The 12,609-nt window shown below is 47.1% G+C and overlaps 1 protein-coding gene across 7 annotated transcripts in view; it reads right to left on the bottom strand.

Annotated features, from left to right (window-relative positions):
• Positions 1 to 6,196: 6,196 nt before the first annotated feature.
• The window catches only part of LOC111834036 (septin-9-like), a 37,934-nt gene continuing 31,521 nt past the window's right edge, over positions 6,197 to 12,609 (bottom strand). For all 7 annotated transcript variants that reach the window (XM_023792908.2, XM_023792924.2, XM_023792914.2 and 4 more), the window contains 5 exons: positions 9,369 to 9,486; positions 9,042 to 9,137; positions 8,821 to 8,917; positions 8,091 to 8,142; positions 6,197 to 7,972 (listed from right to left, as the gene is read on the bottom strand). In XM_023792908.2, the coding sequence (XP_023648676.1) occupies positions 7,840 to 7,972; positions 8,091 to 8,142; positions 8,821 to 8,917; positions 9,042 to 9,137; positions 9,369 to 9,486 (496 nt within the window). In that variant the 3' untranslated portion in view covers positions 6,197 to 7,839. The remainder of the gene's footprint in view (positions 7,973 to 8,090; positions 8,143 to 8,820; positions 8,918 to 9,041; positions 9,138 to 9,368; positions 9,487 to 12,609) is intronic.

The following is a 12,609-nucleotide window of genomic DNA, read 5'->3' as shown; positions in this document are numbered from 1 at the left end:
GTTTTCCCTCCCCAAACCTCCTGATGTCAGACATATCACCCCATGTGGCTACTCTGTGTCCTCCTTTTCCCTTTCCCCTCCCATAGCAAAAGCCTGACAGCCCCCCATTCCACCACAAAAACTCCTGCCTTGACCTGCTTCTCCATCCCAGGGCTGCACTGGCGAGGTTTGGGGGATGGGTAATGAACCCCATCGCTGCTGTAAATTACCCCTGAACCACATCATTAGCCACAATATTATTGCTAGTTTCACATCAGTGTTCATTCTTGTGTCAAGGCGGTCATAAGTCAAATAAACACAAAAAAACAGAGAATGCACAAAATGTTCTCCAAGGTTTAAATGGGAAGGTTTAGTGATGGTAGCTATGTACAGTGCGAGAAAGGCAAAAAGCGAGGGATACATATTGGAAGAGTAAATGGTTTTTGAACTGCATTCATGAGCAGCACTTTGTACCTCGTGGGAGTTTTATTTACACAAACATGTCCTGAGGGCAGAAGAAAAATGATTGGTTCAAAGAGATGACCAATCAGATCATAGAGGAGGTGGTTCCAAGCAACCAGAAGACCTACCTTGGACCCACCTTCTCAACAGTCTGAATCTCTCTGAACCAATCATTTTTCCTTCTGCCCTCAGAACATTTTTGTGTAAGTAAAACTCCCGCAAGCCACTATGTAGGACACGAGGACTTGTTTCTTGAAATACACAGGACTTCAGTGGGACAGAATGGAGACCCGTGTCTCAGAGCATCACCCTTACACTGCCCGCTGAAATTCCACTAAATTAGATCTGCAGCCCCCAAAGAGGGGCTGAGTGAATTATTTGCTTGCTGTGACAAACCGGGCCATTGATAGATCTGTAACTAATTTGTGGTTTGGATGATGCGTGTTTCTAACAGGGGATTCTGGGTAATGAGTAATTATCAGCATTTTTTGCTGTAGACAGTCTGCAGTGAGAACAGACCTAAAGTTGCATTCGAAAGCAGTGTTATTGATATTACAGTTTTACTACAGTACATCCTATTCCGATTAATCGCAAGGTAATCTCAGCTACTGTCAGTCATAGACTTTACCTTTAACGTGTAGCTCTGAAATGGATGGCTTGTAGCTAACGATGCCTGCATTAGCATGCTGGGTTATCGGATTCTCCCACAATGCAAATGACAGCTGAACCGTTCATCAATGCTACATGTTTGTACTCAGCAATAGGCCGGATAGGTTTGCTCTGGTGTCATAACTCCAATGAATGCACAGCAGCCCTCTTCCTCTGTATGGGAGTGTAAAAAGTTGGCTCTTCTTGTTACAGACCCCCAGGATACACAGACTGGAGGATGGAATGAAAAGATTGTATTCCCCAGTTTCTTACTGGGATACTTTGTCCATGCAAACCAAACAGCATATTGTACCACTCAAAAGTGTAGGCATGCCTAGTCCCTCCTTCCTGACACACGGCAAACTTTTATATGCTTAATAATTACATTACATGCGTGTAGACGTGCTAATGTCCCATGACGTCACCCCTGCTCCAAAACATCCACACGCTCCCCCTGTCGCACAAGGACCTTCACCTGTACCTCACCGCCGGAAACCTGACCATACAGACGGAGCCAGTCTTAGGATATGAGATCAGAAATCAGCATAGAAAGTTGAAATGAGAATAATTGTAGTAGGAGCAGCAGTGAGTCTTCACTGGTGTGTACATGCAGTTTCTGATGGGTTAGCAGAAAAAAAAAAAAGAGTACCAATTTGTACCCTCAAGGGTCGGCCAATTGTACCCTAGCTATAGGTAATTGTACCTTTTAAAGTACAGAAATGAACTCTGAGGAACATTTGTACCTTTGGGATTACATTAATGTTGTTTGTACCTTGTGGATGTTCCTCAGTCCATTTCTGTACCTTCAATTCAATTTATTTTATATAGCGCCTTTCACAACAGAAATTAGACTAAAAGGCACATTTACCTACAGCTAGGGTACAACTGGCAGACCCTTGAGGGTACAGCCCCAGTGACGAGCAAAGGTACAAATCGGTACTCTCTCTTTTTCTGACAGTGCAGGATGGATCAGGGAGAGTGATACTGTGTTGTCATGATGCCTTCTGCTTGCTGTGGGTTCGACTGGACAGGCTAACAATGCCTGTGCCACACCGGCAAGAAAGCCAGAGCGAAGGAGAAACGATCCTGGACACCAGCGGGACTGATGGGAGAAGAGTCTGCCGGCCAGTTACTGCAGGTGTCCCTTGTGTATAAAACACTACAGCCAATGTGCAGCTGAGGGGAAAATTCATTTGCTGTTGCCTGATTACATTATAGCACTTTGCTCCAGGAGTCTCTTAAATATTCTGCATCAGCAGCGATATTCATAGGGACAGATTCTCATCCCATAGAATAAAGAACAGCATTGGCAATAAGGGGACAAAAAGCAATTTGCTCTGGAGATTTTGCTGGAAATTTGCCTCCAGCAAACCCAAGGCCATTAGGGCCTTTTTAAAGCCCGCTTACTGCTATCACAGCACCACACTAGGATGGCGAATGCCGTGTGGAGCGCTCAGCAAACGTTTAGAAAAAAACAGTCTGTAAACTGTCTCACCCCATGCAGGGAACGGACATTTGAATATGCGGCGCCTGGAATTAACGCGACAGAACAGCAAACTCAAAAGCCCCTCAGATGAAATCTGGATTTCACACACAGCCTTTCACACAACCTTGAACTCAAAATTAAACCCGCCGCTCGATTTTAAAGCGAGGACAGAGCGGAAGAAAACAGCCAATTTGGTTCTTTAAATAATGTGGCCCCAGTAATTTCAGGAATCTAGACGGGGTTAAGGGGAATAGTAAACAAAATATGATAATGGTTTAGCTCACAGTTAATTCATTTTCATCCTTCAGGGCAATTTTTATTGCCTCTTCACAACCAATCGCTGTGCTCATTGACCAAAGAGCATACCAGGGCAAAAACAGCATAATGGGGGTTAGGGAGAAAATGTGTTAATATAAATGTAAATAAGGTAATCTAAGACGACTTTTCCCTTAAAATGAACACAAAAAAATAACAGACAGCATTACTGGAGAGCAGGGCTGAGGTGTGGCCCACGTGCTTAGCGATGGATGATCCTGTTATCTCACGGTAAGGCCTCCACAGCAGGGAGACTCGGGGCTGCAGTGGGTGTTTTTGCACCAATTTTCATCAAGTGATCAATCGCGTAATCACTTATGTGCTAAGTGTGACAGAAGCCGCGGCCACATCGAGACACTGGTGCCTCTTGGTGAGCGAAGACCGCTCTGGATTTATTTCCGCGAAGCAAAATATGTTTTGTAGCAAAATTAGCCAGTTAGCAGCTAATAAGGACATCGTGAGAACAAAAGCCCAGCGCAGTGTGGCCCGGGGGGGGGGGGGGGGGGGGGGGGCGAACAGGCGTGTCGCAACACTGCTGACTGAAGGAAAAGAGAGACATGCGGGCGACAAGGAGCAACCGAGGCAGGTGTGTGGTGGAAAAATCTGTGCTGGAAAGATATTTGGCAGTATTTAGCCAAATAGAAGAGAGCAGTTTCACATGCTAGACATCCATTTATTGCAATAATGTACCTGTTCGGCTATTATAAAGACTATTATAAAGATTAAGTAATCTGACTGGCCCTGGCTCTGTAGCGGAGACACGTCTGGCTCCACGTGGGACCCCCCCGCCCTGCAATGTCTGAGATTCAAATCCATTTCTGGCATAAGATTAATTATTCCCAGTCTCCTACTGCCCTACATTCCACGGTCTGGATGCGTGCCAACAACTCTCTCCCTCTCTCCTTTTCCTTCTCTCTCGTTTCTTTTTTTTTTTTCCCTCCATCTCGCCCCTTCTTCTGCACATCCTGCCGTTTTTCGTTTCTGCTACGCGGCATCACGCGGCCATCCGGCGACGCTGAGACACACATCCCCAGTGCACATCCATTTGAACCCAAAGGCGTGAACGTGAAGCGGTGCAAAGACTATGAGTTGTGAATTTGCACTGGCTCCTTTCAGCGCTTTTCACTGTTTGCTATTATCTTTCCCAAATCCTTTGTGCTCACAGTATTTATAGACACAGAAACTTCCAGTGCCTGAAAAGCCAGACCAAACAAAACGATGCCAGAGGCAGGTTACGGCATGCACTGTAACACACTGCCTACCCCCCCCCCCCCACCACTCCTCAACCCACCCACCTCCTCCCCCAAAGAACTCCTCTCCCACATCCTCCCCAAGCTCCCTTACTTCCGCACACAGGCTCATGAGGGGAGAAAAAAATAAAGAGTTGTCACACTGCTTTCATCATGCAGACAGACACAGCGGTGTAACTGAGCGTCTGTGTCAGTCTTTCTGCAGGACATCCATGCTGAATTTTTTGGGAGGTTTTAATTTGTCCAGCTTGGCTCTACTTACCTCGACTGAACTCCCCCCCATATCAGTGTCGTCTTAGCGACCGCATGCCTACTGAGAACGCCACCCCCACCCCGTCTCCGTTGTTCTGTCGGTCTCCCACCCCCACGAAAGCACTCGCTAAACACTTTTATATTTACCGTATCCTATAACTGCGACCCCCAACACACACACCCATCCTAAGAGCCCCTACTCACCCACCCCCCCCCATGAATACAATTGCGTTTGCATCCACCTTTTAATCAATATGCACCCATTTGCATACAGGTGGAGCTGCGGACCCCCCTCCCATGTCGGAGGACTTGGCACGGGGCCAGGAAGCATGAAGCAGCCAGCAGCTGATAATGGTGTTGAAGGGCACAGAGAACTTAAATTATATATATAATGTTGGTGTGAGTTTTACATAAGAAAAAAAAATCCAGACGGAAATGTTTTTTGACACTGATCTTGGGGGAGGAGTGGGCAGAGAGGGGGCACAGAGACGAACACGAGCTCAGCTGCGTCCCGTCGACACCAAAATCAGCAACAGATTTTCTTACACTAATTAAAGATACGGAGGCAGAACGCATGCTGGCACGCGAGGCCCTTTTACAAACTGCCGTTAATTAACAACCCACTTTCCATCCCACAGATTAGCTTGAGGTGGAGGGGGGGGGGGGGGGCGCTTTCTCTGTTCCTTTGGGATGGCAGGACAGACGGGGCGATATTTCAGGTTAACAGGCTCTGTGGAAATCAGAAATCAGTCAGGACACGGGAAGCAGCATCACGTCACGTCAAGCAGGTGCTGTGTGGATCCTTTCATCCTTTCTCCGTCTCTGCTTGTCTTCCTTCCTTTCTCTATCTGTCTGTCTCTCTCTCTCTCTCCACGGAATAGTGAGAGAGAGGGAAGGAGAGAATGTGAGACAGCAGGAGAGCACATGGTCTGCCGCTGGTGGGAAGGGAAAATGGGCAGACGCCATTTTGAGAACACAAACATCATCTTAACAAAGTGTGTGACAATGGGGAGGCGTTCGAAGACACTGTGGCTTATACAGACAGAAAGAGACCCCCCCACATCAAAGTATGGCAAACAGCATCGGGCTCTATGTCAAATGTTCCCTGATCTTGGAGAGCAAGGGGGAGGTAGGCAAAAAGAGAATTTCCCCAGAGGGATCAATAAAGTGTCATTATTATTATTATTATTATTATATTATAAAATTATTATTATTATTAAGTATAATTTCCTAAAGCAATTTAGGTAAAATACTTCTTGGTCCAGTTCTTTAACTACTATGCTACTGCTTGGTCACATTCAGGTCACATCCATAACCTCACAAATGCTTCTGACCTCAACCTGTTCATATCCCCGTTTGACACATTTGCAGCAATAATGGAAAGTGACAGTGTAACACACAAGCCAACCGATTGGCTGTGAGGGCATCCAATCGGAACTCTGTTTTGAAACCGATAACTTCTGGGTTAGAAGGAGAACACTGCGAGGTGGATGAGGGTCGTGACCTTCCCTGGTGTCATCTGCTAACAACCATCCCACAGTCCCACTAGAGCAGTGAACTATGGCTGTCAGATACCCAACCACCCCCTGGACAAGCAAACAAAGCCAGCAGACACAAACATCACTGCCATCTGGTCTGGGGGAGAATGAGCTATCAGGTTTTTCATTTTAATATAATTAGTATTGTGTAGCCAAACACAAACACTGACTAATGACCAGGGGGCAATTACCTATGCAAATGTAGCCCTTTATTTTTAAAGCATGTTTGAATGCTTTGAAATCAAACTAATGAGAAGCAAAACAAATACAAAAGAATGTTGCTCTTTATTTTTGGAAGATATGTTAATCAAGTATTTCTGTAGTTTTTTCGTTTTTTTTTTTTTTTTAAAGCCAGTACAAAGGAATTTATCTGACAAAATGAACTTACATCAAAAGACACACAAATGTTTGACGCTTCAGAGAGCGGGAGAGTGACAGTTTCTGATCGTGGGGAGCTGCAATGTTCCCGCAGTACAGCATTTGCCAACCCGGTCGTCAGAGACCCCCAGACAGGCAGGGCACTGGGAGGGAGGAAAAACGGGGGCAACCGGGTCGGCAAACACTGCTGTAGTAAACTCTGTGTGTTGCAGCTCCCAGCAGAAGCACCAGCACCGGCTGACAGGAGTCAAACAGGACGTAGATAAAGGAAACAGAACGAAAAAGACATTATGAGCCCTGCCGTCTGTCAGCCCCCTAAAGTAATGTAGGCAGAAATTGTCTGGGTGCGGGGAGGGGGGGGGTGTTTGCTCTAGAATCTCCACCGGAGATCTGTGCAGCGCCTGGATCGTTCTAAATCCCGTTATTCTGCAGGCGTCTCAACTGGGGAACATTTAAAAGACACAGGAAAGCGCTTCTCCATCAGGCCGCGTGTCTTTGCCGCTGTGTGTGTCTGCCTGTATGTCTCTGTAGGGCTGCCTCTGTCTTGTCGCCAAGTCCTTTTAAATTTGCAATGTGAATAAATATTACTCAGATCGATTCCTATTACTCATCACAGAAACCGACTCCCGTTAATGTATGACAGAACAACAAAGAAGTATTTATTCCTTACGTTCCCCTCTCCCACGAGAAGCGGCACAACAAACAAAGCAGTAATCATTACATAAAAATCATTAAAAAATAAAGAATGTTGGAAGTACTCTTAAGGTGTGCCACTGCGAACACAAAAGAGAAACGACGGTGATGTCCAGGTGATTTTATCATAACTTTTAACACAAAGTTTTCAAAATAGCGAAAAAAATAAGCAACCCCATGTGCCTGGACCCCTTTATCGACAGACGAAAAAAGAGTAACGTCCACAAACGCCACAAAACAGCGAAGCGATCAGCCCCGTCTGTCCCAACACCATGTGATGATGAGTCTGCTTCCTCCCAAGGTTCTCTCCTTCTAGGGAGTTTTTCCTTGCCACTGTCATCTTTGGCTTGCTCATTGGGGGCTTTGGGTGGGCATAATGTAAAGCGCTTTGAGACAATGTAACATTGTGAAAATGCAGTATACAAATTGAATTGAATTGAAATAATTGAACTGATGATACCTAAAGAAGCTCCGTTTGGGCTTCATTTGGTTTAATTTATCATTGTAAAATAACTGAGGTTTCGTTCCGATGTATTTGAGGACATATCTTTTAAAAACCAGACTTTTAAAAAGCTCCTCTGATGCAGCCTGGCTTTACCCAGACAGGCTGCTTTTCTGTGACGGAGCCAGTTACGGTCTAAAGCGCCAGTCCCAAAACTGTTCAAGGTGGTTCATCTACCACACTCGGCGGGGGTCAGATGAAATAACACGAGGACAGGCGCTTAAAGGCACAAGGAGACACCAAGAAAAGCTCAGAGCCAGATCAGATGCGACCCCCGATGGCACGTGTGCTCGCTGGGGTGGGGGCTGGGGGTGCATATGGGGAGGGAGGGGGTTTCTACAGCTCATGGGAGGTGACGTCCTGCTCGTCAAAGCCGTTGGTCTGCGCGTTGCACTCGTTGAGCCTGCGGACACGGTATCCCTCATAGTGGATGCTGCTGGTGATGTCCTTGATGTTCTGCATGTGGGACCTGAACGACAGTGCAGGCGCAAACATAGATATACATGCGTGTGCAGATGGACACATGCTTGGAGGACCAAGTCTTTACAGCAGTGCGTTTAATATGAGGAAACTGGAGATTCACTTACCTAATGAGAAGGTCTCTCAAATAGGCAAATTCACAGTGGGCAATATTTTCAACTGCAAATTACACAACAAAGTCAAAGTTAGGAGCAAGTTCTCCTCAATATACATTTCTGGGCAAAAGACTTATAAATCATTACTCCAGTTACAAATCATTAATCGGCTATTCTAAAAATGATCAAACTAATACATTCTCTAGTACAGGATTGTGGAGGCAGGTAACTGCCAGTCTCACCAGGAGAACCAGTATGAAGATATACAGATGAAATGAGCCGTTATAGGAGATGCGCCTCGACAAGTGCAATTCTCCTGTTTTCCAGTAGGTGGCAGTGTTGCTATCAATGTTTTATATGACAGCTACAAGTAGATTATCATCTCTCAAGATAAGAAATCGCTCAGCGTGCCGCAGAGTTTAATTCATTTGAACCTCTTTAGGGAAGATAAGCCTGAGAGCTTGACAAATTATGGGTGAAGAACGGGAGCCGGGATGGTGGTGGAGATTGCGTGTAAATTACAGACTGGCCTGAGGTTCGAGGTAAGGAAAGCAGCTGTTTATGTGACTGAGATGCAGGCACTTGCTTGAAGAGGAAATTATACTTGTTTTGACTTCTATGGAAAGCGATTTTGTTTAATTATCAGTTTTCACATCTGGAATGCTGTAGTTAGTATGGAAAGATGGAGGGAGTAAGCAGTAAAGGGGCCCCCTCCCCCAGGCCCCGCCCTGAGCTCTCTCACCTTCTATGGTCCCCCATTTGGTCTTCCGCCCAAGCAGCCTCCGCCCGTTGACTTGGCACTCCTGGTCGCTGCCCACCACGGCAAATGGCACCATGCCCTATGGAGCCAGTGGGTGTTAACGGCACGGAAAGAAAGAAACTTCCACTGTTTTCTGAACGTGAGGAAAGAGACGTCAGGAAGTACGGAAAAGGTGGGGTGGCCGACTGGACCCCCCAGCTCACCCTGATCCTCTCGTTGATCGCCCGGTCCTCTGCGTCTTCGTCGAATTCCTTTTGGGGGTACACGTCAATGTCGTTGGCCTGTAGCTCCTCCCTGATCTGTGGGGATGCATTGAAAAATGAAACAGACGCAACTTGATGCAAGAGTGATGAGTCCGTACAATAATATATTCAAAGTAGAATTAATTTTTAATGTAGCCATTAGTATAGCCACAGCTGGTACCAGGCAGCCAATCACAGCTGATTCCAGGCTGGCTGTCTGTGCCCTGATTGGACACTGGTGACAGGTTGGCATACTACTGAAGCAGCGCTGCAGGGCGGCCGCTTCACCTTGTTTTTGAAGAAGTCCCTCTCCTCCAGGGTCAGGGTGTCGGCCTTGGCGATGACGGGGACGATGTTCACCACTTTGCTCAGGCGTCTCATGAACTCAACGTCAAGGGGCCTGAGGCTGCGCAAGGGCAGAGTCACGTGTCATGTGAAGCCTGTAATACTGCACGTCTGGATCCAATAAGCTTCAGGTTTAAAAGAAGCTAAGACCAGATGGTCTGTAAAACATAATGATTGCTGTGTTTGTGGGAGTTTTACTTACACAAAAATGTTCTGAGGGCAGAACAAAAAATGAGATTCCGAAAGATAACCAATCAGATTGTAGAGGAGGCGGGACCAATACTTCTGATTGGCTGGTCCTGTCTCCTGTAGTTGCTTGGACCTGCTTCCTCTACAATGTGATTGGTTATCTATCTGAACCAATAATTTTTTTTTTTGTGTAAGTAAAACTCCCTCGAGCGGCTACTGAACTCTGGAACAGGTCCAGGGGGCATGTATTGGGATGTTTTGGGATGCCTGGTCTGCAAATAATAAGGTCAAATATAATAAGGACAAAACATCTTGAGATCTTAAAAAGATATGAATGAAAAGAAAAAACAATCAATTAAAACAAAAAAAGCAGCTACTAAGAAATATTACCACTAACAGGAATACATCGGCTTCACATTCGGATTTAGTGCCTCTGCAACACATGAACACTGACAGGAAATCTACTCCCCTGTCCAGTTCTACGCTCGTAATTTCAGGCTCCAAATACAACACACAGCGGCTGACGTGAAGGACAGCCAGACGCACACTCTTTGCAAGAAAACAAAGGATCACCCCAAAGGGACAAGTTCATATGGGGTAGAGAGAGCTTTTCTCCGTGAACCGCAGACAGAGCAGAACTCAATAGGTGGCGCTGTTCGACCCCGAAAGGAAGGTTCGGAGACGAAATGCGAAGCGGCCTCCAGCTGCACCTTAAAAGTGGTTTATTAGCCAAACCGAGCTGTATAAGTGTGTATGATATGGTTAAAGTGTAGAAGCCATTTGCTGCTATTTTTTTTTTAAGTGGGAACATCATCAGGGAGAATACGTCGGCACGGCAACTCCGAACTCGGTGACAAATGAACCGTGCCGGCAGCTGGATAATTCCCCCCCCCGCACTCGGTGAGCAACGTGCGTATAGTTGAAGAGGCGGCTAAACAAAAGGGGGCACTGTAGCTGTCTGCAGCTCACCCAGGGACAAGGTGTCCTGCCCGCCTCTTCTCCAGTTACCACAGCTGTCTCCGGCTGCCCCAGGCCCCGCACAGAACGCTCATTGTCCGCTAATCCTCTGATTGCCGCGGCCCACTCTGCTGCCCCCTGGGTGCTTCAAAGCCGGACAGCAGCTGCGGACAGGCCCGGGGAGACACACACCGGCACCGCGCAGCCTGTTTCGGCACGCCAGACCGGATCACGCCAGACCGGATCACGGCAGACCGGATCACGCCAGACCGGATCACGCCACGGCCTCGTACCTCACATGTGCCCGTTCTGTGAGAGCTAAACCCGCCAGCACTACTCAGTCAGGCCTCCCCCGCATAAGTATTACCAGGACAAATCACACCACGGTGGTGGACAGGATCCATTTCCTGCACCAGCATTTCCTCTCTCAGCTAGAGGCTTTAGGGGGACAGATGTTGCTGGCTGGGGTGGGGGGGGGGGGGGGGTCGGCATGGCAATAACAGCTGACAAAATGTTTAAGGAAACAGGACTCCAGCAGAAGTGCGGACTCACCCTGCTACACCCAGGGAAGCTGACGGCCACTATGCGGATCTCAAAAGTTAAACCAAATGTGGGGGGTGGGGGGGGGGGCAGCCCCTGGCGCTCCCAAGCCCTAAAGAGCCAATATCTTTTGCCAAAGCATAACTGAAAACACACTGTACACTACATATAAACACACATTGGACACATTGCACATTCTACAAATCAAAATTGTAACTTTTACGTCCTTAATATTTTCTACATTAAGTAAATGAAATGAACATGACTTTATGTTCAAGTTTTGACAATAAAACTTTATCAGCATTTAAGATATTCTGTTGTTAGACATTAAAAATTCTGTCAAGCCGTCTCCGCCAAGCTCTCCTATAAATGTGTTGTGTAATGGCTTCACTTTTGGGTCAATATTCCCATAACTGAGGTGTGCAGCTGGGGAAATATTTACTTCTCATATTTCCGTAGCCACACTCCTCGCCGATGACTGATTATTTGCAGTCTGGGGGGGGGGACACTTGCCCTCAGGCACACAGGTAAGCTGACCGTCTAGCCATTTAGGTGAAGGCGGAGTTAATGTGGGGGGGGGGGGCGCACTCAGTGATCAGACCCAGATGTTTCTGGAGACGCCAAAGATTTGAGGTGGGGGGATTTTTAAGGCTGAGTGAGACCAGGCCATGATTGCAGTCGCCTATAAAACGTGGGCTCTGTTTATTAACTGTATAAACCTCTGCAGCGAAGCTACACACGCGCACACACACACACACACACGCACACGCACACACACACATGCACACGCACACACACACACGCGCACACACACACGCACACACACACACGCACGCACACACGCACACACACACACACACGCACACACACACACACACGTTTGTACTTATATCTTTGGGGGGACCGTCCTTTCATTTCTATTTGCAAAACCCTAATCCTAAACAATGACAACCTTAATTCCCACCCAGCCATAACCTTAACCATAAGTAACCAAACAAAATACAAAACTGCAGTCACAGAATTTTATAAAATTGAGTTTCCTCACATTTGGTCCCCACAAGGTAAGGTATATCTGGACCACACACACACACACACACACACACACATAAACATACGTTAGCAAAGACTGATCCAGAAGTATTAAAACCCTATCCACGATGGTTTTGTGAGACACACACTGACTGGGGCCCCGAGTACCACATGGAACCCGTCCTGGGGCCCGACGCGGCTCCTGTCCCGAGCCCCAAACACTCCCTGCCACCATAGCTTTGGAAACTGCTTAACCATAAGCCCACAGCTGGTCTTTGGCATCTCCTCCAGCAGTGCAGCACTCCATCACATTCTTACAGCTCCACACCGGACCTACACCCACTACCACTGCCGCGAGGCCTGCCAACCGGCCAATGCTGCATGAATTCACCATCAGCTATGGATTAGCTAGGGATACACCAAGAACCAAACCCTGAACAAAATACACGGTATCAGTGTCCTACACAGT

The sequence above is a fragment of the Paramormyrops kingsleyae genome, chromosome 22 (genome assembly GCF_048594095.1).
Source record: "Paramormyrops kingsleyae isolate MSU_618 chromosome 22, PKINGS_0.4, whole genome shotgun sequence".
Taxonomy (NCBI): domain Eukaryota; kingdom Metazoa; phylum Chordata; class Actinopteri; order Osteoglossiformes; family Mormyridae; genus Paramormyrops; species Paramormyrops kingsleyae.
The sequence above is the reverse complement of the archived record's forward strand: the minus strand, read 5'-3'. Positions and strand labels throughout refer to the sequence as shown.